The 25,384-nt window shown below is 52.1% G+C and overlaps 2 protein-coding genes across 17 annotated transcripts in view; one reads left to right on the top strand and one right to left on the bottom strand.

The window, feature by feature from the left end:
• The window catches only part of MRTFA (myocardin related transcription factor A), a 226,406-nt gene extending 219,652 nt beyond the window's left edge, over positions 1-6,754 (top strand). For all 4 annotated transcript variants that reach the window (XM_032139800.2, XM_058431799.1, XM_032139797.2 and 1 more), the window contains 2 exons: positions 86-146; positions 5,115-6,754. In XM_032139800.2, the coding sequence (XP_031995691.1) occupies positions 86-146; positions 5,115-5,632 (579 nt within the window). In that variant the 3' untranslated portion in view covers positions 5,633-6,754. The remainder of the gene's footprint in view (positions 1-85; positions 147-5,114) is intronic.
• SGSM3 (small G protein signaling modulator 3) overlaps positions 6,622-25,384 on the bottom strand; it is a 40,566-nt gene continuing 21,803 nt past the window's right edge. For 3 of the 13 annotated variants that reach the window (XM_032139807.2, XM_058431801.1, XM_058431800.1), the window contains 20 exons: positions 16,113-16,230; positions 15,247-15,329; positions 14,718-14,784; positions 12,486-12,694; positions 12,277-12,384; positions 11,654-11,797; positions 11,157-11,352; positions 10,778-10,923; positions 10,339-10,563; positions 9,933-9,987; positions 9,436-9,803; positions 9,161-9,215; positions 8,896-8,945; positions 8,588-8,740; positions 8,322-8,392; positions 8,177-8,225; positions 8,000-8,085; positions 7,649-7,771; positions 7,496-7,556; positions 6,622-6,912 (listed from right to left, as the gene is read on the bottom strand). In XM_032139807.2, the coding sequence (XP_031995698.1) occupies positions 6,772-6,912; positions 7,496-7,556; positions 7,649-7,771; positions 8,000-8,085; positions 8,177-8,225; positions 8,322-8,392; positions 8,588-8,740; positions 8,896-8,945; positions 9,161-9,215; positions 9,436-9,803; positions 9,933-9,987; positions 10,339-10,563; positions 10,778-10,923; positions 11,157-11,352; positions 11,654-11,797; positions 12,277-12,384; positions 12,486-12,694; positions 14,718-14,784; positions 15,247-15,329; positions 16,113-16,119 (2,397 nt within the window). In that variant the 5' untranslated portion in view covers positions 16,120-16,230 and the 3' untranslated portion in view covers positions 6,622-6,771. Of the gene's footprint in view, positions 7,340-7,495; positions 7,557-7,648; positions 8,086-8,176; positions 8,246-8,321; positions 8,393-8,587; positions 8,741-8,895; positions 8,946-9,160; positions 9,216-9,435; positions 9,804-9,932; positions 9,988-10,338; positions 10,564-10,777; positions 10,924-11,156; positions 11,353-11,653; positions 11,798-12,276; positions 12,385-12,485; positions 12,695-14,717; positions 14,785-15,246; positions 15,330-16,112; positions 16,231-25,384 lie in introns of those variants that run through there. The other 10 variants (XM_032139810.2, XM_032139814.2, XM_058431808.1 and 7 more) reach the window with 10 other exon arrangements.

Genomic DNA, 25,384 nt, shown 5'->3' with positions numbered 1-25,384 from the left:
TTCTGGGGCAGAGGGAGGGGCCTCATAGTTCAGGCTGGGAGCCCCCATTCAAGATTTTTATCTTTTTTTTTTCTTTGTCCCACAGGAAAATGGTTCCTCAAGCCAGCAGATGGACGACCTGTTTGACATTCTCATTCAGAGCGGAGGTAACCCCAGGTCCCCTGCTGCCTCCCTGATGGCCTTCTGTGTTCATAGGTGTCTCTAGCCCTGGGTTGGTTTGTTGTTACTGAATGCTTCCGTGCGTGGCCAGTCTCGGGCAAGCACTGTGGATGCGGTGGTGGCTGTGAGCCCTCCCGTCTCCAAGGCCTGGGCGAGAGGACCAGGGAACGTGCCGTCCTTCAGCTGGGAGCACTGCCCCAAGGCCCTCGCCTGCCAATGAACAGAAGAGACGTTTGCCCTTGTGGAGCTCACAGTGCAGCCTGGGGAGGTGGACAACAAATGTAAGAAATAAGCAGATGATATGAAGATCTGAGAGGAGCCTTAGGACAAGAATGGAGGGGAGGGAGAGGTCTGGGGAGCCTGGTGGGGAAGGTCCGGGATGTCTCCTGTGAGCAGGGGCAGCTGTGTGCATCTGTGCGGCCTCAGGAGTGCCTGGCAGGTTGGAGTGGAGTTGAGGAAAGGGGAAGAAGGGCTTTGTGACCAGATCATGCGTGGCCTCCTGGGTACCAGCGCAGAGTGGCTTTGGCTCCATTGTGTGGGAAGCCATCGCACAGCCTTGAGCAGAAAAGGCCTGGTCTGATGCAGGACCCAGGCGATAGTAGCCATGCAAGGGCAGAAGCAGGGAGCCCCAGGTTGGGGGCGGCTGGAGAGCTGGGCTGTGGCCCAGCAGGCAGTAGTGGCGGGCAGAGGAGCGGCTGGAGTCAGCCTCATTTGGAGAGAGCCAGGTTGGTGTCTTTATGGATGAAGTGGGGGGAGAGGGAAGGAACAGCCAAGGATGACTTCAACGGCTGTGGCCTGAAGGGCCAGGGTGGAGTGGCCATCGATGGGGTGAGCTGGGGAGGGGGCACGTGTGGGACCACATTGCACAGTCCCTGATAGGGTGTGTCACGAGACCGAATGGAGGGTTCACAGGGACAGTTGACATCAAGTGGCATTTGTGAGAGAGGTCTGAGCTGGAGGTAGGAGTTGGGGTGTTGTCGCATCTAGATTGGCAGTTGGAGCTGGGAGGCTGCCCAGGGTGTGAGGTGGGGGAGCAGAGGTTGGGGCTAAGCCCAGCCTTGGGGGTTGGGAGGACAAGCAGTGGCAGAGTGCGGTGTCCTGGAAGCCAGCCGTGGCCAAGGGAGCTGAGGACCGAGGCCTGGACATGGAAGTAGGCATCATGGGCACAACAGGAAGTCCGTGAGAGGCCTGGGAGCAGGGTAGGGGTGGCCATAGAGAGCTCTCTGGGAGGTTCCCCTGCAGAGGGGAGGAAGGAGGTAGGGGAGATGCTGGGCAGGAGACAGCGTGTGTCTGTGTGAGGGGACCCAGGTGGGAGTGGAAGATCCTAGACGACCCTGAGATGGTCCTGGGGAGGAGCTCAATTGCGGCAGCAGGCAAGAAGCCTGGGCCTGTGGTGCCAACGCTGGGCAGTGAGCGTGGACTTCTCTCAGTGTCTCAGTGGCTTCAGGAGCAGGAGTGGCTGAGGGGTGCAGGCAAAGTGGGAGCTCAGCCTGGAACCACAGCTCTACCAGAGTGGATTTGATGTCGTGTGAATTTTATTTCAATTTAAGACGAGCTCAGTCACTGGTGTTCCTGTGAGGTCGGCAATTCTCAAGCCTTAGGGAGAATCCTTGGGTCCCTGGGGTCTGAGGTGCATCTCTCACCAGTGCAGGTGGCACTGAGGCGGCAGGTATGGGACCTGCTGTGAGGATGGCTGGGCTGGGCGCTCAGGAGCGAGGCCTTGGCGTGAGCTTCAGGCGGTTCCAAGGGAAGGAGGTGCTACCCCAGAGAGATTGTTCAAGAAGGAAAAGGGAACAGGCTTTGAACTCTAGCTTCTAGGGGATGGCAGAGAAAGGGAGATGGTGGGTGTGGGTGCTGCCTGCCGCCAAAGGGACACTGAAAAGTGGCCCAAGAGGTGGCAGTGATGCTAGAAGCAGGTGTTTGAGGAGAGAGGTTTGGGCAGGTGGTGGCACTTGGGCAGGCAGCGACCTCCTTGCCTGGTGAGAGCGGCTGCAGGGCAAAGAGTGCATCCTGCTGGGACAGGAGGGGCCAGAACCCACAGGGTTGGGGAGCAGGCCTGGTTTTTGCATAATTCTTTTTTTAGTTGTGGTGAGACAATAAAATTTGCCATTCTAACCATTTTTTAAATGTACAATTCAGAGGTATTAGGTCCATTCACAGTGTTGTGCAGCTGTCACCCCTATCCACTCTAGAACTTCATCACCCCATAGGGAAACTGTACCCATTAGACAGTAACTCCCCATTCTCCCCAACTCCAGCCCTTGGCAGTCCCCATCCCACTTTCTCTATGGATTTGCCTATCGTGGGGACCTCATAGAAGTGGAATCACAGTTTGTCCTTTTGTGTCTGGCTTATTTCACTCAGCATAATGTCCTCAGGGTCCATCTGTGTTGCAGCATGTGTCAGAGTTTCACTCTTTTTAAAGGCTGAGTCATACCCTGTAGTGTGGATACACCACATTTTCTTCATTCATCTGTGGCTGGACACCTGGGCTGTTTCCACCCTTTGGATGTCGTGAATGTCGGTGTGCAAGTGTCTGTCTTGAGTCCCTGCTTTCAGTTCTGGGCATAAACCTAGGGCTGGAATTGCCGGATCATATGGTAATTTCTTCTTTTTTTTTTCCTTGGAGACGGAGTCTCACTCTCTTGCCCAGGTTGGAGTGCAGTAGCACGATCTTGGCTCACTGCAACCTCTGCCTCTCGGGTTCAAGCAATTCTCTTGCCTCAGCCTCTGGAGTAGCTGGGACTACAGGCACCCGCCGCCACACCCGGCCAATTTTTTTTTGTATTTTTTAGTAGAGACGGGGTTTCACTGTGTTGCCCAGGCTGGTTTTGAACTCCTGAGCTCAGGGAGTCTGCCTGCCTCAGCCTCCCAAAGTGATAGGATTACAGGTGTGAGCCAACGTGCCCGGCCGCATATGGTAACTTCTGTGTTTAACTTTTTGAGGAATCCCTAAACTGTTTCCGCTGCAGCTGTAACGTTTTACATTCACACTAGCAATGCACAAGGGTTCCAGTTTCTTCACCTCCTCACCAGCACTTCTTCTTTTCAGTTTTTTGATACAAGCCATCCTAATGGGTGTGAAGTGGTATCTTAGTTTGCATTTCTGTCATTTAGTGACGTGGAGCATCTTTTCATGTGCTGCCTGACCATTTGTGTATCTTCTATTGGAGAATGGCCGAGTCCTTTGCACATTTTTTTTTTAATTTTTAAAAATTGTGATAAATCGGCTGGGCATGGTGGCTCACACCTGTAATCCCAGCACTTTGGGAGGCTGAGGCAGGCAAATCACGAGGTCAGGAGATCGAGACCATCCTGGCTAACATGGTGAAACCCCGTCTTTACTAAAAACTACAAAAAAATTATCCGGACATGGTGGCGGGCGCCTGTAGTCCCAGCTACTCAGGAGGCTGAGGCAGGAGAATGGCTTGAACCTGGGAGGCGGAGCTTGCAGTGAGCCAAGATCGTGCCACTGCACTCCAGCCTGGGCAACAGTGAGACTCAAGTCTCAAAAAAAAAAAAAAATTGTGGTAAAATACACCTAAAATTTACCTTTTTTTGTTGTTTTTTGATAAAGGTGGGGTCTTGCCTTGTTGCCCAGGCTGCTGTCAAACTCCTGGCTTGAAGCCAGTCCTCCTGTCCCAGCCTCCCAAAGTGCTGGCATGACAGGTGTGAGCCACTGTGCCCAACCCATCATAACCTTTTTTTTTTTTTTTTTTTTTTTTGGGCAGGGGTGTCACTCTGTCCCCCAGGTTGGAGTGCAGTGGCGCAATCTCGGCTCACTGCAACCTCTGCCTCCCGGGTTCAAGCCATTCTCCTACCTCAGCCTCCCGAGTAGCTGGGATTACAGACATGTACCACCATGCCCCGGCTAATTTTTGTATTTTTAGTAGAGGTCGGGGTTTGACCATGTTGGCCTGGCTGGTCTCGAACTCCTGACCTCAAGTAATCCACCCCACTTGGCCTCCCAAAGTGCTGGGATTACAGGCGTGAGCCACTGCACCCAGCCCATTGTAACCATTTTTTAAGTGCACGGTTCAGTGGTATTAGATACATTCATAATGTGTGCAGCCATCACTGCCATCCATCTCCCTTTCTCTTGATCTCGTAAAACTGAAACTATCCCCATTAAACAGTAACTTCCCATTTGGCCCTTCCGCCAGCTCGTAGCAACTGCCATTCTACTTTCTGTCTCTATGATTTTGACTAAGTGCAATCATAAATTGTCTTTTGTGACAGGCTGTTGTACTAAGCATAGTATCAATTCCTTCATCCATTGATGGACATAGGTTGCTTCCACATTTTACTGTTGTGAATGCACTTATCAACACCTGTGTACAAATATCTGAGACCCTGCTTCCAATTCTTTTGGGTATATGCCCAGCAGTGGAATTGATAGATCATATGGTAATTCTATTTTTAAGTGTTGGAGGAACCTCCATACTGTTTTCCATAGCAGCTGCACCATTTTGCATTTCTACCACAGGGCACAAGGGCTCCAGCTTCTCTGTGTCCTCACCAACAGTTTCTTAAAAATTTAATTTTATAGTAGCCACTCCAGTGGGTTTGAGGTGTATCTCCCTCATGACTAGTGATACACTGTGATCTCCCTCATGACTAGTGATATTGAGCTCTTTTCATGTGCTGTTGGCCATTTGTATATCATCTTTGGAAAAATGTCTGTTCAAATCCTTTACCCATTCTTGAGTCAAGTTTGGTTTTTTGTTGTTGAGTTTTAGAAGTTCTCTGTGTATTCTGGATATGACTTCTTTATCAAATATGTGACTTGCAAATATTTTTAAGAGTTTTATAGTCTTAGCTCTTACATTTAAGTCTTTGATCCGTTTTATTTTTGTAAATGGTGTGAGGTTGGAGTCCACCTTCATTCTTTTGCATGTAGATATACAGGCTTGGTTTCTGATATCCATTTACTCTCTTGATTGATTGATTGGCAGAAATTTCAGCAGATTTCAAAGAGCCGCCATCCCTGCCAGGGAAGGAGAAGCCATCCCCGAAGACAGTCTGTGGGTCCCCCCTGGCAGCACAGCCATCACCCTCTGCTGAGCTCCCCCAGGCTGCCCCACCTCCGCCAGGCTCACCCTCCCTCCCTGGGCGCCTGGAGGATTTCCTGGAGAGCAGCACGGGGCTGCCCCTGCTGACCAGTGGGCATGAGGGGCCAGAGCCCCTTTCCCTCATTGACGACCTCCATAGCCAGATGCTGAGCAGCACTGCCATCCTGGACCACCCCCCGTCACCCATGGACACCTCGGAGTTGCACTTTGTTCCTGAGCCCAGCAGCACCATGGGCCTGGACCTGGCTGATGGCCACCTGGACAGCATGGACTGGCTGGAGCTGTCCTCAGGTGGTCCCGTGCTGAGCCTGGCCCCCCTCAGCACCACAGCCCCCAGCCTCTTCTCCACAGACTTCCTTGACGGCCATGATTTGCAGCTGCACTGGGATTCCTGCTTGTAGCTCTCTGGCTCAAGACTGGGGGTGGGGAAGGGGCTGGGAGCCAGGGTACTCCAGTGCGTGGCTGTCCTGTGTGATTTGGCCTCTCCACATGGTTGTGAGTCTTGACAATCACAGCCCCTGCTTTTTCCCTTCCCTGGGAGGCTAGAACAGAGAAGCCCCTACTCCTGGTTCAGTCTCACCCAGGGCAGAGGAGAGCAGCTGTCAAGAAGCAGCCCTGGCTCTCACGCTGGGGTTTTGGACACTCGGTCAGGGTCAGGGCCATTTCAGCTCGACCTCCTTTTTTGAGGTCAGGGGGCACTGTCTGGCTACAAGTTGGCTAAGGTAGGTGAAGCCCGGTCAGGAGGCTTCTCTTCTGACCCAGGGCTGAGACAGGTTAAGGGATGAATCCCCTTCCTTTCTCTCCCTGCTTTGCTGTGAAGGGAGAAATTAGCCTGGGCCTCTACCCACTATTCCCCATGTCTGCCAACCCCAGGGTCCCAGGGCTTCCTGGGATGGGGCTCCCTGCCATTTTAGTGTCTTGGTGTAGTGTAACCATTTAGTGGTTGGTGGCAACAATTTTCTGTACAGGTGTATATACCTCTATATTATATATCGACATACATATAGACATATATTTTTGGGGGGGTACAGGAGATGGGTGCAACTCCCTCCCATCCTACTCTCACAGAAGGGCCTGGAAGGCCACGGCTCCTGGGGGCCGGATGCAAGGTTACCCTTGAGCTGTGTGCCACAGTCTGGCATGCAGCTACCCAGGCCCACCCATCACGTGTGATTGACATATAGGTACCCTGCCACAGCCTATGCCCCACCTGCCCTGCTTCCTGGCTCCTTATCATCAGTGCCATGAGGGCAGAGGTGCTACCTGGCCTTCCTGCCAGGAGCTCTCCACCCACTCACATTCCGTCCCCGCCGCCTCACTGCAGCCATCGTGGCCCTAGGACAGGAGGAGCTTCACCCTGCTGTGGGGTGGCCATGAGGTTGTAGCCATCTCCTGCCCTGGGGCCACTGGTTTCCCATTTTGGGCTGACTCATAGGGGAGTAGGGGTGGAGTCACCAAAACCAGTGCTGGGACAAAGATGGGGAAGGTGTGTGAACAACTTTTTAAAATAAAAACAAAAACACAGGCCTGTTAGTCCATCTTATTCAATCCATGGAAGGGGTGAGTAGCACAGCTGGGTCCCGGGCCTGTTGTGTCCCAGCATCTGAGGGGCCAGGCAGTGCCTTCTTCTAGACCACTCAAGGAAGGGCAGAACCTTGGACATGAATACAGCTCTGCAGCCCTAGCCGCACAGAAGACAGGGAGGTGCTTTCTCAAAGACACAGTTTTTATTTATAAACCAAAGAGGCCAGGAGCCTACTAGCCACCCCCATCCCCTTCCTGAGCAAAGACTAGCACAGACATGACTCCCCCACCTCCGCACAAGGTTTTTGGTACAAACTGTGGTTTGGCCTAGAGCATCCCTAAGGACCTGGTGGGGCAGGGCACCCTCTGCTCCCACCACCTGGGATGTGCTGGGGAACCTGGACTGGGGCAGCCTGATATCCCCGGGCCCTGGCCAGGGCTCTGGAGCTGCTCTTCCCTGGGCCACCTCAGACGCAGGCCCGAGGCTGGGCTGGGGAGGAGGGGGGTCACCCGTCCACATCCCAGCTGAAGAGGTGGTGCTTCACCAGCATGTCCCGGACGCCCTCCTTCAGGGGCTGCTGCGCCTGCAAACAGGGCAGCCCCTCACCTCACAGGCCTTGGGCATGGCCGGGGTGGTTCCTAACTGCTGACACCAGCACTCCGGGTTCCCACCTTAGCCACCCCACGAACGGTTTGGGCAGCTCCATCAGTGCAGGCCCTACAAGGCCCACACCACCCACCTCTCTCTTCGCAGGGAGCTCCCAGTCCTGGGAGAGGCTGAAGGCAAAGCAGCAGAGGACTCTAGAGGTGAGGAGGGGGTGGTAAGGCTCTTGTCACTCCCAGCCAGCCCTTCCCACCCCACCTCCATCCCCCAAGTCCGGTAAGGTCCTCACCGGAGCTCACACTTGATCTGGACCCAGCCCGGGCTGCGCAGGAAGGACCAGGGCTGGTACCACTTCTCCACCGTGGGCAGGCTGGAGCAGAGCACCTCCAGCCACAGGTGCAGCACCTGCTCACTGGGGACATGGCCAGGAGTGGGGAGCAGGGGCGGCTCCAGGCCCCTCTGGCTGCAGCCACGGTGGAAGCCTCCTACCTGTCTCTCAGCAGCTCCCAGACCACCCTCTTTGGGGAAGGACCTGAGCCCCTGAGGTTTTGTCCTTTAGGGTTCCCTGTAAGGACCCCCCTGAGGCTGGGCTAGGTCCCCCCACTCCAGGGCTCTCCTCCAACCCCTTTTCCACACTCACTTGAGCCCCACGCAGATCAGTGAGCGGAGCTTCACATCCATTTGTGCGTGCACTGCATCGTGGGTCACGTTCACAGACTGCACAGCCTGGGGACGGCACCGTCAGCTGTCACTCAGGCTCCCCCACAGGCTAACCCCAGAGAGGTCTCTAGGGTCTGGCAGAGGAGGCCCCCCTTACCCTGTAGAGCAGCTCCTCCGGGGTCAGGACCTTGCCATCTTCATCCAACCTGAGGGGGCACCAAAGCTCCTGGGGTGCCGGGGCTGGGTCAGGCCCCACCCTCCCACTGCTGGTGACCCCACCAGAAGAACCCGGGCCCAGTTACCTGAAGGTCTTACAGAGCACCAGGCGGGAATACACGGAGGCAAAGTCTCTCTCGACCTCCCGGCCTGCAGCCTGTGGGAACAGCACACAGTGTGAGTGTGAGGACAGGAAGATGCTGGTTCAAAGCCCTTGGGGCCAACTGGGCACCTGTCACCACCCTGCCAGCTCTTCCCATCCTCTTTGGGGCAGGAAGGGCCTAAGATGGGTACTAGGGGGCACAGCAGGGCTGGTGCAGGGTGGGGGTCATGGGCCCAGCCACTGACTTACCTCCTCGATAAACAGCCAGGGGTGGCAGGCGCCCCCAAGCAGGGATGGCTTCTTCAGTCCATGTTCGAACAGGGCCTTAAGGGCCGGGCAGAGGGTCCCTCGCACCAGGTCTGTGACCCCCTCTGTCACCGAGTCATCCCCCGCGATGGAGTACTGATGGGAGGGATGGGTCTGAGAAAGCCCTGCCTGACGCCTGCAGCCAGTCACCCTCCTCTGTCCTCTCTGCCATGCTTCAGGCCAGGACTCACTGGGGACACAGGCCCTGGCTAGGAGGGTGCCAGCCGTGCCTAGCCCGCCCACCCCCTCACCTCTTTGCTGCGCTCATCCAGGACTTCCACGAACTTGGCTGGAAACCAGCCTGTGGGAAAAACAGGCCCTGTAAGGAGCAACCACGAGAGCCGACACAGCCCGCAGGCAGGCTGAGGCAGCGGGAAGCCGGCTCAGCTGCTTCAGGGGCCTCAAGCCAGGCAGGGGTATAGAGGAGAACGGCCTGGCGGTGGCCAGGGTCACCCAAGTCTTCTGTGCCCACCCCCTCCTCCCTCTCCCAGCTCAAGAGCAGACCAAGGACCCCACCTCGCAGGCCGTTGAGCTCCCCCACCCAGCAGTGCTCGTCCTTCTGAGACACGATCTGCACAGGAGGAAAAACAGCAGGAACCAAAGCTGGGTGCCCTGGGCCAGCACCTCCTGCACCTCCGATATGACTCCTCAGCAACTAGGCCAGGCCAAGACCCCTACATCTTCACAAGAGAAGCTCTTGGCAGAGAAGGGGGTTGGGGTGGGGCTTGGTGGAGGGAGGCTGGGGAACCCGCCACAGCCTGAGGACCTGGTAATCCAGCACCCCCACGCACTGTGATGATGTCGTTCTTGCGGAAGCCCAGCTCGTCGTCGTCGTGCCGCTCAAAGTCCAGCAGGGCCTTGGCTCGGCGACGGTGGCTACGTGAACACGCCACATAGTTCTCGTGGTCCCGCTGGTGGCTCTCCATGCTGTAGTCTGGAGTCAGCTCCTGCCACAGTGAACACAGGCCCACCAAGGGGGTTGGAGCAGTTAGGGCCATGTTCGGTACCAGCCCAGGGAGCTGGCGACTCACCACGCTGCAGTTTTTGGGGTCTGTGCACTGGAAGTGGCGTGCCACGCGCAGGATGGCTTCCCGGAGGTCAGCCACCAGTTCCGTCTGCTTGATGTTCTTGGCCTTGAGTGCCTCCAGGTCATCCTCCCCTAGGAGGCCCAGAGAGCAATGGTGACCACGGCCTACTCCAGGCCCCCGGGGAGGAAGCTCCACGTCCACATGAGCGTGAGGACAAACTCCCGCATGCCCACACTGCCTGGTACCCACAGAGCTCTCACCGAAGAGCAGAGCAGTGATGGTGGACTTCCTCCGCTGGGTCCTGCGGCGAACAACCTGCACCATGAGGAGTGGGTCAGCGCGGTCCTGGCACCCGGGAGTAAGAGAACCCACCAGCCCTTGGCTTATACTGTCTCATCTGAAATGGCCTCTGACACTGGCTCCGAGAATTGAAAACAGATAATCAGTTCAGAGCCGGGTCTGCCTTCCTCCCAAACCGTGCCAGGGTCAGAACCTGAGGTGCACAAAGCCCGAGGAGGCCTGGGTCACCCCACAGCTGTGGTCTGACTGGGCCAGGGCAGGAAGGGCTGGTTTGCTTCCCGCAGCCCCCGCGCTCTGAACTTCAAGGTGACCCCTCCTCCCCGTGTGCTGTGGGCTAAAGGTGCGGCCCCCCCCTTCCTGGGCCACCTGAGAGAGGTTGGTGAGGGTGCCAGCCCCCAGGAGCTGGCCCTGGTCTGCAATGAGATAGGCCAGGTGCTTGCGGCGCTGAGTCTCCACGGCCACATCGGTGAGGGAGCCGGCCAGCCGCATAGCCACCCCCAGAAGCAGCTCCACGTCCTCCATCTGTGACGGGATATCTGATAGCGTGTTGAAGATGCAGGCCGAGTTCTCTGACTGGATCAGCTCTTCCTCCTGGGCCACGCCAGGGCAGGATGGGGGAAGAAGGTTGTCACTGCAGGGACGTGGCACTGAGCTGACCCCAACCCCCATCCTCAGGGACCCGTTTGCCTTGGCACGGTTGTCAGGGGCCAGGGGGCTGGTCTTGCCTGGCCCAGCGAGGTCTCTCGCTCCCCTGCCCCCCATCTCGGGCTCCTCCTACTCAGCCTGAAGTGGGGCCGCGGAGCACCTTGAGATGCAGCATGCCCAGTGTGAGCTGGAACAGCACCCGGGAGCCCTCGTAGAAGAACAGGTCCCAGATGCGCAGGAGCAGCTTGATGTCCACCACGCTGGCGAAGGCCGTGAGGAACCAGTGCAGTGTGATCAGGGACAGCTCTGTAAACACAGGAGCCAAAGCCACTGGGGAGGAGGTGGTGGAAACCTCCCTCCCCGGAACTGCAGCAAGGTCCTCCCTGCTCCAGAGCAAAGGAGGCGAGGGGGCAGGGAACACCAGAGAACAAAAGAGCGACAAAGACTGTGGTCGGGGGGCTGTGCCCCATTCCCACGCGGTCACCCGCCTGAGTCCTCCAAGCTGCAGAATGGGAGCCAGTGGCTCAGGGGCGCCTTACCAATGTCATGCTCCTGGAGCAGCTTGTCCAGGCGAGGCAGGTACTGGACAATGAGGTGGCGCAGGACCCGCTGGTCAGTCTGGACGCCCAGCAGGGCGGTGCTGAAGTAGGAGGCGGGGAGCAGGTCCTCGATGATGGCAGACATCATCCAGAAGGCGTCCTCCTCCTCCAGGAACAGCAGGAGGCAGGCGGCCACCTAGCCACAGGGACAAAGGCCCTCTACCCAGGTCTTTGTGCAAATTAGAAAAGGTGCCCCTACCCTAGGGAGACCAATTAGCAAAAGCCTCTTGGGGGCACGCATGCTGGAACACAGGCCTTCCCCCGGCTGCCTTCCTTGGCCTGCCTCAGTTTCACACCCCTTGGGGGGGCGCCTCCGCTTGCATAACATGCAGCTGCCCCGATCTCCTTGGGGACGCCCCGGAGTGGGCGGCCACTCCTTGTTAGGGTCCTGGAGGGGGATCTGGGGCTGCCACTGCCCTTTCTGGGGCTGTGCTCACCATGCCGGTGCCCTGGCAGTAGCCGATCTCTGGGTAGAGCCAGGCCAGGGCCCGGAGCACCCTGCGCAGGCGGGGCACCCCGATGCTACCCATGCTGGCGAAGCAGGCGTTGCTGGGCATGGTGCGGAGCAGGTCCTTCTCGATCTGTCAGGCAGCCATCGGCACCCACAATAACAAGACCTTGTGACACCGGGGGAGGGAGGCAGACCCCAGGCGGGCTTCTCCCCAGGAATGGGGATTCCTTGTGTTCCTGGTCAAGGTCACCCTCCTCCCTTCAGGGTCAGCTCCCAGCCAGTGTGGAGCCAGGACATCCAATCCAGCTGGGAAGCTTCACGCCAGACCGACTGAATGAGAACGTGTGGCCTGAGGCCTGGAGTCTATATTTAGAGTCCCCATCTGTTCCTAAAGTGGACCCGGCCTTGGGAACCCCATCTCCAAGCCCTTCCACAGCACTGATGGCCTTTTGGACAATTCTTTCTGTGTCCTGCAGAGGACCAAGGAAGGAGCAAGTATCCTCCCCTACCCCACAACAAGGGCACACTCTAAGAACCCCATGCAGGCTCCCTCTCTCCTGCGAGCCCACACAGCCTCCAGCTCTTCCTGCACAGTGCTGCCAGCCTCACCTGCTTGGCAGCGATGGTCTCGTCGTTGGAGCTGTTCTTCACAATCTCGCGGTAGGACAGCTCAGAGTTCCTCTTCTTCTGCAGGGCCCCAGAGAGCCGCATCCAAAGCTGAGGGAAGGGAGCCACGAGGGCACTCAGTCTTTCTCGTGACACCTGATCATGGGGCCAAGACCCTCTCAACACCCCGTGGGTCCCTGTGGCCACCTTACCTGTGGCCTCATGCCATGTGGGATGCCGGCCAGCACCAGGGAGCGGAGCTTCTCAGAGCGGGGTAGGGAGACTGCAATCTTGTCCCAGGTGAGATCCCCCACGTCGTGGTTGTGGGTAAACTCCAGGTGGGCCTGCCACCGCAGCCTCTGCGGAGCATCCTCCATCAGAGGGGAGTTTGCCAGCAGACTGGAGCCAGGCTCATCACCTTCTGCCAAGAGAGAGCCGAGGAGGAAAGAAAAAGCTTTCTCTACTACATGTTCTCCAAGCAGCCAAGCCTCTGTCTTCAGGAGGGTCTGAGCTTCATGGCTCTAGGCCAGCTCTCTCCCGCCAGGTCCAGATTCCCACAGCTAATGGCTTTCTGACAGCTCCAGGTGAGCATCTAACATGCACCCTAGGAGGAGCAAAGCTCCTCACCTTCTCCTCAAAGCCACTCCTACCATAGTACTACCCGGATCCAGAAATGACACCTCCATTCTCCCGATGCTCAGCCTAAACCTTGGAGTCACCTCTGGCTCCTCCCTCGCCCAGACCCCACACTCAGTCCATCAGCAAACCCACAGGATTCCTTTACGTCTCACCACCCCGACCATGGCCCTTGTCCAAGCCATTGTCCTTCATCCAGATCACTGCAGTGGCCCTCCCGCTGACCTCACCTCCCAAAGGCTGTTCTCAGCAGCCACAGTGACCCTTCCAAAATGCAAGTCAGATCATGTCACTCTGCTCAGAGCTGAGACTCAAAGCCAAGGGCCTTCCAGGGCTCCCTCAGCTGCTTCCTCTGGGCCGTGCCCACTCTGTCCTCACCCCCTGCCATTTTCCTCTTGCTCTCTCCACTCCAATGACATGGTCTGAAAGGGCCACTTCAGGGCCTTTTTATATATGATTTACTGCCCCTCTTCTCTATCCCTGGAAGTATTTTCCCAGCCCTTCTTGCTCTAGAATATTACATGCTTGTTTACTGCCTGTCTCCCTCACTAAAGTGAGAACTCCATGCAGTTGAGACCACCTTCAGTTTTATTCGAGGGCCTGCAGGGGATGCAGCTGTGGAGACTGCACCACCCACAGTTAGGTTCATGAGACATTGTTGAATGAATGAGGTCAAGCTCTCCTGTGGCAGCCCAGCAATCCCTGGGTGAGCTCCACAGACAGCCTCGTCCTTATTCACCCAAAAGCCAATCCCTCAGCCCAGCTTTCAAAAACACCAACTTTAATGACTTTACCTACAGTAAAATGCACAAATGTTAGGTGTACATTTTGGTGTATAAACAAATGTCTCAACATTGTCCCCATCAAGCAGTCTCAGTTCCAAGGTATAACAGTGAACACTCTGACTCCAGTGACCCAGCCAAACACAGATACTTCCATCATACCAGCAAGTTCCCTGTGTCCCTCTCAACCCAAACCTTTAACCTGCAAATACCTGCCTACGAATCAGAAGAACAAGGAAAACTTTTGTCAGAATTGGAAACGTGAGTGACCTGAAGGTGATTAGTTGCAGTCAATTAAAATGTCCTAACCACAGTTCTGGCCTGGCAGATGGCCTTCCCAATAGCCCACTCAGGACCAAAAGGTCCATTTATAGTAGAAAACAGAAATGGACTAGAGACTCAGTTATAGAAAAGTAGTTATCCAAATACTGTATGTTCATTATAATAGGATATTATACAGCCATCGAAAATATGCTTTTTTTCTTTTTTGAGGCAGAGTTTTGCTCTGTTGCCCAGGCTGGAGTGCAGTGGCGCAATCTCGGCTCACTGCAACCTCCACCTCCTGGGTTCAAGAGATTCTCCTGTCTCAGCCTTCTGAGCAGCTGGGATTACAGTCGCACACCATCACACCTGGCAAATTTTGTATTTTTAGTAGAGATGGGGTTTCACCATGTTAGCCAGGTTGGTCTTGAACTCTTGGCCTCAAGTGATCCACCCACCTCAGCCTCCCAAAGTGCTGGGATTACAGGTGTGAGCCACCACGTCCAGCCTGAATTTTTCAACTTCTCCACAGTGAATAAGATTGCTTTTACTGTCAGGTGAGGATCAGTAAAATTTATCTCAAAAAAAAAAAGCAGAGGTCTCCCATACTTATAACAGTATCACCCTCAGATACACTCTGTCCTTAAATCTGGAACCCTGACGCATCAGAGCTCAGCCATCACAGGCAGGGTAATTCCAGTCAAGGGAGCGGAGTCCTCCCCAAAGAACACCTCAAGATGACACACAAAAGGGGCTCAGGTTTACCTTCCTTGTACACACGGAAACCAAACTCATCGTAGTAGAACTCTGGTTGCTCTGCTGACTCTTCCTTCTAGAATCAGGATGAGGTTGAAGTCAGTTGTCTGTCACCTAGTTGGGGGCCTCAGGTCTGAAAGATGCCACCCACAGGGTTGCCTGCTAAAATCCCACCCAGCCTTCAGGCTCAGATCAAAGGCTACTCTTCCAAAAGCCGCCTCTGGTTACCACGCAACCTTCTCTGAACCTTCTTCTAGCGTTTTCTCAACCTTCTATTTTCTTTGTTCTTCTCAGAGGTCAAAGATAATAAAATCAAGGCAAGAAACATGTTTTATGCAGTTGTGTCCCTATAATACTGACAGCGTAGTGCCACAGTGGTTGATTCACACAGGCACATGGAGCTAAGATACCATCTCTGGTGGGGAACCCATAACCCTGTGTGAGTTGGCCACCTCTTCCTGGGCAGCCTGCAGAGCTGGGTCCCCTTCATACCGCAGCGTGGGAGCACAGCAGGCTGGTACCTGGCTAACTGCTGTACCTGCGTGTACTTGGCCAAGATCTCCTGGGGCCATATGCTCGGAGTCAGGGCTGAGAAAGGGCCACAGGCAGGTGTATGGCTTCCTAAAACCAAAGAGGACCAGGAGAACGATCAAGAAAATGCAGTGGCAGGCCAGGCGCAGTGGCTCATGCCTGTAATCTCAGTACTTTGGGAGGCCGAGGTGGGCAGATCACCTGAAGTCAGGAGTTTGAGACCAGCCTGGCCAACATGGTGAAACCCATCTCTACTAAAAATACAAAATTAGCTGGGCATGGTGGCACATGCCTGTAATCCCAGCTACTCGGGAGGCAGGAGAATAGCTTGAACCCGGGAAGCGGAGGTTGCAGTGAGCAAGGATTGTGCCATTGCGCTCCAGCCTGGGCAACAAGAGCGAAACTCTGCCTCATAAAAAAAAAAAAAAAAAAAAAAAAAAAAAAATGCAGAGGCAAAATTCAAATGAGGAAATACCCTCTCCCTCTAAGAGCATCAGCATTAAAGGGACTGGCCCATCTCAAGCATGATGGGTAGGGAAGGAGCAGAATGAAAGAAACCTCCTAGAAATCAGCAATTTCTGGAGAAGAGGGGGAAGAAACAGCAGCACATTACAAAACATGACCAAACTTCATCTTCAGGCCTCTTTCTCCGCCTGAGTGCAGATCTGCGGGCTGGAGAGCTGGAGGAGGACAGCTGGAGAGCAGAGCTGAGAAGGAAGTTTCAGTAACTTTCTCAGCCAGCCAGAAGCCTTCCCTACCATCTCCACCTCTCTTATCTGGATGGTGTTTTATGGAAAACAAGCCAGCTTCCATCCCTCTGGCTCTTCTGTGAGAGCTTCATACCCCGTTTCCAAGTCCAGCCCCTGCCTCTACCTGACATTGTGCTGGTGGGCTGGCAAGTCTTCTGCAGCTCCAATCTTAGAAGTCTCCTATCCTGCTATCTTAGAGCTGGAAGGCTCCTCAGGCTTCATCTGGTCCAGAATCATCTGCCCTGTTAGAAGAGCAAAGAGGAAAGTCATTCTATTTTTATTTTTTTTTAGACAGAGTCTTACTTGGTCACCCAGGCTGGAGTGCAGTGGTGCAATCTCAGCTTACTGCAACCTCCACCTCCTGGGTTCAAGAGATTCTTCTGCCTCGGCCTCGCGAGTAGCTGGGACTACAGGGGTGCGCCACCACACCCAGCTGATTTTTGTCTTTTTAGTAGAGACGGGGTTTCACCATATTGGCCAGGCTGGTCTTGAACTCCTGACCTCGTGATCCCCCCTGCTTCAGCCTCCCAAAGTGTTGGGATTACAGGCGTGAGCCACCGCGCCCAGCCTGAGGAAAGTCATTCTACAGCACCTTCTGTCCTACAAAGAGGAGTCCTTTCCACCCACACTCTGATTTTGCTAGCCTGGAGGCAGTGGGAACTGAAGTCCTAGCCATTGTTTAACAAGGGAAGGGAAAAAAAATCACACTTTGCCCATTTCAATTTTTGTTTATTATTTTTTGAGGCAGGGTCTCGCTCTGTGGCCCAGGCTTGAATGCAGTGGCTCGATCTTGGCTCACTGCAGCCTCCGCCTCCTGGGCTCAAGTGATCTTCCCACCTCAACCTCCCAAGTAGCTGGGACTACAGGCACGCACCACCATGCCTGGCTAATTTTTGTATTTTTGTGTAGAGAGAGGTTTTTGCCATGTTGCCCAAGCTGGTCTTGAACTCCCGGGCTCAAGCAATCTGCCTGCCTTTGCCCATTTGTCCATTTGTAAATTGGGTTTTGTTTTTTTTTTTTTTGAGACAGAGTCTCATTCTGTCACTCAGGCTGGAGTGCAGTAGCGAAATCATAGCTCACTGCATTCTTGAACTCCCGGGCTCAAGTGATCCTCTTGCCTCAGCCCCCCAAGTAGCTGGGATTACAGGTGTGAGCCACCATTGCCAGCAGCTATTTGTCTTTTTTTTTTTTTTTTTTTGAGACAGGGTCTCACTCTGTTACCCATGCTGCAGTGCAGGGGCACAATCACAGCTCACTGCAGTCTTGACTTCCTAGGCTCATGGGATCCTCCCACCTCAGCCTCCCAAGTATCTGGGACTGCAGGCACACGCCACCACGCCCAGCTAATTTTTGTGTTTCTTGTGGAGATAGAGTTTCACCACGTTGCCCAGGCTGGTCTCGGACTCCTAAGCTCAATAGATCCGCCTGCTTCAGCCTCCCAAAGTGCTGGGATTACAAGCATGAGCTACCGCACCCAGCCAAGCCTTTTACTTCTAACCACTGAATTAAAGGCCCTCACTCTATGAAAGGAAGTAGAGGTAACAACGAGGAGATGTGGTTGAAAGATTTCAAGACAAGTTACATTCTGGTTTTTGAAATCATATTTACCTAAACCTGGCACTGAAGAAAAATTTACTTTTGCCATTTTTCAAACAATGAGAATTCAGAAGTAACAGCTGTTATCCTGGTCCATAACAAAACCCATTCTCCATGCTATCTGCCATGGAGTTCTGGTTTTGGGAATTCTAGATAAATTGGGAAGAATTAGGTAAGTGAGAAGCAAAAAAGAGGAAAATCAAACCACCACTTCAAAGGAGCTGTGAGAAAATCCCAGTTCTCTTCAAAGACATACAAGTGTGGGGGCAAAAGTAGCTCCTATGGGCAGCTCGGCTGTGTCCCAGCCTCTGCTCCTGCCCCAGACACACACTGGCCAAGCCAAGTTTAGGATAAATGCCACAGCAGAACATTCCTGACCGTTATGGAGGCTTCGGTACCCAAATGGGAGAGACGCTCCCTCCTGCTTCCAGACATGCCCGCTAAGAACCAGATGGCAGAACCTGCTTCCCCAACAGGCCAGCCATCCTGGTTTGTTGGTTCTGTGTGAAGAGAATGGCATTTTAATGTCTTCCTTCAGTGTAAAATATATGTGATACAGGGTTTCCCTCAGAACTATGAGCTGGATGGAGGATTACATATTTTTACATTAAAGAGACTGAGCTAGAAGTTTTAAAAAGCATGTCATGTCATCATTCAATCCTTACAACACATTTATTCCTTACACAACAGAAAATAAGCCTAGAAGAGACTGATAGTTTCCAAATGACTCCCAAAACTTTGCCCTGCCACACCATGCAGCCCCACCCTGTGAAATGATGTACACATGGCCACCAGCTAGATGGCCCTGGGAATGGAACTCAGTGCTCTATTATGCCTCCCGCTGGCTTGGAGCCTGAGATGGCAAATGGCTGTGGCAGAACCACCACGTGTCAGCCTTGGGAGGAAGTGGGCTCAGCGCTCATCCTCTGCACCATGATTAAAAGTAAAAACATCTCGGCTGGGCACAGTGGCTCACACCTGTAATCCCAGCACTTTGAGAGGCTGAGGTGGGCGGATCACTTGAGGCCAGGAGTTTGAGACCAGCTTGGCCAACATGGTGAAACCCTGTCTCTACTAAAAATACAAAAAAATTAGCCAGGCATGTTGGTGCGTCCCTGTAATCGCAGCTACTTGAGAGGCTGAGGCACGAGAATTGCTTGAACCCGGGAGGCGGAGGTTGCAGTGAGCCAAGATTGCATCACTGCCTTCCAGCCTGGGTGACAGAGTGAGACGCTGTCTCCAAAAAAAAAAAAAAAAAAAAAAAAAAAAGACATCTCCAGTCCAATCCTAGCCCTGCTACTCGTGTAGCAGAGTGGGCCCGTGCCCACTTGTTATAACCGTGGGCAAGTTTACTTCACGTCTGTATCAGTTTTCTTTTCGATAGCATGGAATAATAATACCTATGCCTTACTGTGGTTATGAGGATTACGTGAGATGATGCAAATAAGGCCTTCAGCATGCTGCCCGACACATATAAGTACTCAATAAGTATCAGGCAATTAGTAGTCCTAAAAATTTCTAGAAAGTTATTAATATATGGACCCTCCTCATTGAGGTATACTAAAAACTATGTTGAACCATATTAAATTGCTGATATTCATCCATTACAGCCTACAAAAATGACAGCTGTGTATGGTTCAACATAACATGTCCCAGTTGAGAGCATGAGAAAGACTCCTCATCACCATCGGCCCCAGAGGCAGGGGTTTGGTTGGTTGTTCTGAAAGGCAGAGTGGAAGTGTGATGGAGCCCCTGCAGGCTGCTTGTAGCGGAGAAATCAGCTACATCTGGCTGTGGAGGCCTGAAGGGGCTGGGAAGGCCCACTCAGGAGTCGCTCCCCTTTCCTGATCTTGGCTCTCCTCCTACTCATTCATTCATCAGCAAATGGGGACTGAGCACCCCTAAGAGCCAGGCAGTTTCTAAGGGCTGGGACGCAACAGTGGGGGAAAAAGTCCCCACCCTTACATTAGAGAATCAGATGACAGGCCGGGCCCGGTGGCTCACACCTGTAATCCCAGCACTTTGGGAGGCCGAGGTGGGTGGATCACCTGAGGTCGGGAGATTGAGACCATCCTGGCCAACATGGTGAAACCCTGTCCTACTAAAAATACAAAAATTAGCTGGGCATGGTGGCATGTGCCTGTAGTCCCAGCTACTGAGGAGGCCCAGGCAGGAGAATCGCTTGAACCCGGGAGGCAGAGGTTGCAGTGAGTTGAGATGGCGCCACTGCATTCCAGCCTGGTGACAGAGACTCCGTCTCAAAAAAAAAAAAAAAAAAAAAAAAAGAAAAGAATCACATGATAAACACAGAACTAGATTGTGATAACTATAGTGCTGTGAGGAAAAATAAAGGTCAAGGTGTGGAGAGTATCAGAAGAGAGGGGATTTATATCAAGCGTTCAGGAGAAGCTCTTTAAGAATAAGGGTTAGGGACACCTGAGCAAAGACCAAAAGGAACTGAGGGCTCATGGCTACCTGAGGGAAAGGAGATCCAGGGAGAAGCAGCCCCAAGTTGGGAGCACACTGGGCATGCTGAAACAGCCGCAAGGCAGCCAGCAGGCTGGAGGGGCTGGGGAATGAGGAGGAAAGAGGGGAGGAAACAGCCCGAACGGTGGGAGAAGATGCAGCAGGGAGCTACGAGGCCTCACAGTGTGGTGGAGATTCTGGGCTTCATTCTCAGTGAGCTGGGGAAGTAGGGGAGGGCTCTGAGCCCTCTCTGGCTGTCTTGCAGAGGTGGTGGTGGACACAGAGGAGGCTGTTGGATTAGTCAGGGTGAAAGGCATGTTGACTTTCCTACGGTAGGAACGCTGAGAAATGGTCAGATTATGGATATATTTTATCGTATTTATTTTTTTAGAGACAAGGTCCCTCTGTTTTGCCCAGGCTGGTCTTGAATTCCTGAACTTAAGTGATCCTCCTGCCTAAGCCTCCCAAAGTGCTGTGATTACAGGCGTGAGCCACCACACCCGGCCAGATTCTGGATATAAAGAGACTGTAGGGTTTAGCTCTTTAATGCTACACACACATATAAATGTATGTAATGTATATAAGTATATATAAACACGCCACTTCTCCCACTGGCTACAGAGCCCAGCCGGATGTGAATTGTTAAGCTGGGTGGGCAGGTTTTTCCTGCCTCTGGTCGCTATGGAAACCTTCCTGAAAGCAGCCATCTGGGAGTTGGCAGGAACAGCCCAGAGAGTTAGCCACGTCAGGGTGGCTGCCCTCCTGTTGTCACAGGAGTATTGAGAGGCAGAAACTTGAAAAACAGGGTTGATTTAGGAACCTTTGAGGTGCTCTAGAAAGAATTTTTCAAACTTAAATGTACATACTCCCTAGTTTGCCAATCCTACAATTTCCTATAAGGCAAATTTTGTTTAAAAAGCACAGAAGGTCAGATCTCACTATAAACCCTGTTTTCCCACATCTATGGGGAGGGGCAGAAAAGGTTCTGTCCATTTCCTGTGGTCTCTTCATATAAATCAGAGGGATATGGCCCCCCATTCACTCTGGTCCTACTGTCCTGTCCTGTGTCCTATTTTCTTAACAACACAGCATGGTTGCTACTACTACATAGATGGTTTTCTACAGACATTTACCATGGAACATGAAAGCTGTAAGCAACATAAGCAAAAATACTTCTAAGAGGCCTCTGAGATGCTGAAGACTGCATTTCCTCTGTGAGGAGGGGAAGAGGACACTGGAAGCTATGGATAAAAACTCACCTAGATAGAGAAGCACGAAGCCGGGAAAGTCCAAGAAAGGCTGGAGTAAAAAAAAGATTAATGTGGCTACTATAGATGCTAAAAAGGGTAAAATCAGACAATAAATGCTCAAAGAAACATGAACATTTTTTAGAAATGGAAAAAATATATGAATACCTTTTTCAAGGTAAGGGTACAAAATATTGGTTTCTTTCTGGTTTTTCTCCTTGGCGTCTATTCTTCAGCACACCTCTAAAATGTATGTGGGTCCAATTTGGCCGTTACGTGGGCAAATAGCTTGTAGAGAGACAAGAATGGATGCTTGGAGGCAAGTGTGGCGTGCAGGGGAAAGATTATGGAGAATGAGGCTAAAGTGACAGTGGAGACAAAGAGAAGTAACGGATTCAAGATACAATCAGAGGCAGAATCAACAGGCCTTGCGGCAGGGTTGGATGTGGGGAATGAGAATGGGAGTGACCACAGGCAAGGCCTAGGTTTCTGGTCTGTACTCCTGGGCTTATGATGATGCCATTTCCTAGTATGAGAGAAATGGGAACAAAACAGGTTTGGGGAGGGGGGAAGTTAAGAGTTATGGGGCAGGGGCTGGGCACAGGGGCTGGGCTCACGCCTGTAATCCCAGCAGTCTGGGAGACCGAGGTGGGCAGATCACCTGAGGTCAGGAGTTCGAGACCAACCTGGCCAACATGGTGAAACCCCGTCTCCACTAAAATTATAAAAATTAGTTGGGCGTGGTGGCAGGCACCTGTAATCCCAGCTACTTGGGAGGCTGAGGCAGGAGAATCGCTTCAGCCTGGGAGATGGAGGTTGCAGTGAGCTGAGATTGTGCCACTGCACCCCAGCCTGGGCGACAGAGTGAGATCCTGTCTACAAAAAAAGAGATATGGGGTAATTTAAATGCTTATTTAGAAATCCAAGTGCAGCTGTTAAGTAGGTGATTACATCCATAAATCTATGTTTATGGGGAGATGTCAGAGGTAGAAATGTCAGCTTGGGAGTTTTTCATTCATCTATCCAACAAACAAAAAAAATTGTTTGCAACTACTATGGGCCAAACACTGTTCCATGTGTTAGAGATATAGCAGTAAAACAAGATGGACAAAGTTCTTGCTTTCATGAACCTGTAATTTCTTCTGTAAAATGGAAATAACACCTATACTACTTATGAAGTGAGAAAATGTAGTACTTGTAACAATACTCGGCACATGGCATGTGCTTAATAAATGCCAGCTATTATTAGTTACAGAAAACAGACAATAAATATGTAAATAATTTCAGAATAATAATACATGCCATGAAGAAAACAGAACAATAGGTTACAAAGTGACAGGTAGGAGTGGAGGGGCTATTTTTAATTGGTGGTTGGGGAAGGCCTCTCTGAGGAAATGACCTTTCAGCTCACACCAGAATAAGGAGCCAGCTCTGTGAAGATCTAGAATAGTAGTGATGAGGGGAAAGTAGCAGGTAACGTTGGAAAAGGAGGCAGGAACTAGCTGACAGATGGCCCTTCTAGCCATGGCAAAAACTGGATTTTTTTTTTTTTTTTTTTTTGAGACAGGTGTCTTACTCTGTCACCCAGGCTAGAGTGCAGTGGCACAATCTCACTCACTGCAACCTCCGCCTCCCGGTTCAAGCAATTTTCCTGCCTCAGCCTCCCAAGTAGCTGGGATTACAGGCGCCCGCCACTGCTCCCGGCTAATTTTTGTATTTTTAGTAGAGATGGGGGTTTCACCATGTTGGCCAGGCTGGTCTCGAACTCCTGACCTCGTGATCCACCCGCCTCAGCCTCCCAAAGGGCTGGTATTATAGGCGTAAGCCATCATGCCTGGCCAGTCTCCAAGGTCTTGGACCTGAGCAACTGTGCAGGTCCCATCAACTAAGACGAGGGAAGCCTGGTGAAAGAGCAGATTTTGGGGTTAGAAATCAAGAGTTCTGCTTTGGCCATGTTAAGTTGGGAGGCCGATCAGACTCCTAAGTGGAGATGTCAAGTTTGCACCTTATGAGCACGGAGTTCACAGATGTCAGAACTAGAAATGTAAATGTGGGAAGCATCAGCATAGCACAGAACTAGATGTCATTGCCAAGGAGGGAATGCAGAGTAGGAGGCCTAGGACCAAATCCTAAAACACTCCAACATTTAGAAGTTAGGCAGAAAAGGAGGCAGGAAACAAAATTTGGGAACTGGCCAATGAAACAGAAGGAAAACGAGTAGTGCTGTTGTGTTGTGGAAACCAATAGAAGTGAGTATTTCTAGAAAGAGTGCTTTGGTTTTAATGTGTCCCCTCCAAAATTCAGGTGTTGCCAGTGTGATAGTATTAAGAGCTGGAACCTTTAAGAGGTGGTGAGGCCATGAAGACTCCTCCCACATCCATGGGATTAGGTCCCCTTCTAAAGGGGCTTGATGGAAGGAGTTGGCTCTCTTGCCCTTCTGCCAAATTAGGATGCAGCAAGAAGGCCCTCAACAAACACCTTGGACTTCTGAGCCTCCCAAACTGTGAGAAATAAATTTCTGTTCTTTGAAAATGACCCAGCATATTCTGTTAACAGCAGCACAAAACAAAATAAGACAAGGAGTGGGTGATCATCCGTGTCAATCAGTATGAGGACAGAGAACTAGTCCTTGGCTTAGCAAGCTGAAGGTTGTTTGTGATCCTGAAAAGAGCTTTTAATTTTAATGGTTAAGGTGAAAGTCCAACTGGAGTGGGTTGAAGAAGGAATAGAAGAAAAGTGGAATCATGAGCATGAAGACAGCATATGACTTCAACCATTTAAAAATGTATAGGCCTGGCACAGTGTCTCACGCCTATAATCCCAGCTCTTTGGGTGGCCCAAGGCAGGCGGATCACCTGAGGTCAGGAGTTTGAGACCAGCCTGGCCAACGTGGTGAAACCTCATCTCTACTAAAAATACAAAAATTAGCTGGGCGTGGTGGCACACGCCTCTTAGTCCCAGCTATTTGGGAGGCCAAGGGGGGAGAATTGCTTGAACCTGGGAGGCGGAGGTTGCAGTGAGCCAAGATCGCGCCTCTGCACTCCAGCCTGGCAACAAAGTGAGACTCTGTCTCCAAAAAAAAAAAAAAAAGGCCAGGCGCAGTGGCTCACGCTTGTAATCCCAGCACTTTGGGAGGCCGAGGCGGGCGGATCACGAGGTCAGGAGATCGAGACCACGGTGAAACCCCGTCTCTACTAAAAATACAAAAAAATTAGCCGGGCGTGGTGGCGGGCACCTGTAGTCCCAGCTACTCGGAGAGGCTGAGGCAGGAGAATGGCGTGAACCCGGGAGGCGGAGCTTGCAGTGAGCTGAGATCGCGCCACTGCACTCCAGCCTGGGTGACAGAGCGAGACTCCGTCTCAAAAAAAATAAATAAATAAAATAAAATAAAATAGTCAAAAGGTGAAAACAATCCAATGTCCATCAACTGATGAATGGATAAACAAAATGTAGCATACGCAGACAATGAACTATATTATTTATCCATAAAAGGAATGAAATACTGATATATGCTACAACATGAATGAACCTTGAAAATATTACGCTCAGTGAAAGAAGCCAGTCACAAGGGGCTGCAGACTGATTCCATTTATATGAAATGTCCAACATAGGCAAATCCATGAAGACTGAAAGTAGATGAATGGTTGCCAGGGGCTGAGGGAAGGGCAGATGGGAAATGACTGCTAATGGGTAACGGAGTTTTCTTTTGGGCTAATGTAGATGTTCTGGAATTAGATACTGATGATGATTGCACAATATAGTGAATGTACTAAAAACCGGTAAATTATACACTTTAAAAGGGTCACTTTTATGGTATATGAATTATATCTCAATTTTAAAAATAATTACAGTTTAAGTATAGTAGAACATTAGAGTAAGAAGGTTGAGTTTTTTGAGGACCACTGAGTACTGACAACAGTGAATTAGCTTCTCCCCATCTTGCCTTTCTCTTCCCCTGCAGAGCTGCTACTACTTACCACCTTAAATATCCACCTCTGCAGAGATTTAATGCTTATACAAAACCAAGGAAAGAAAAGAAAGTATAAACAATTAGAAATAGCTTATCCATAACTGTGAAAAGGATCCC

This window comes from Hylobates moloch, unplaced genomic scaffold, assembly GCF_009828535.3.
Source record: "Hylobates moloch isolate HMO894 unplaced genomic scaffold, HMol_V3 SCAFFOLD_19, whole genome shotgun sequence".
In the NCBI taxonomy this organism is placed as follows: domain Eukaryota; kingdom Metazoa; phylum Chordata; class Mammalia; order Primates; family Hylobatidae; genus Hylobates; species Hylobates moloch.
Note: the sequence above shows the minus strand (reverse complement) of the source record. Positions and strands in the feature narration are given on the sequence as shown.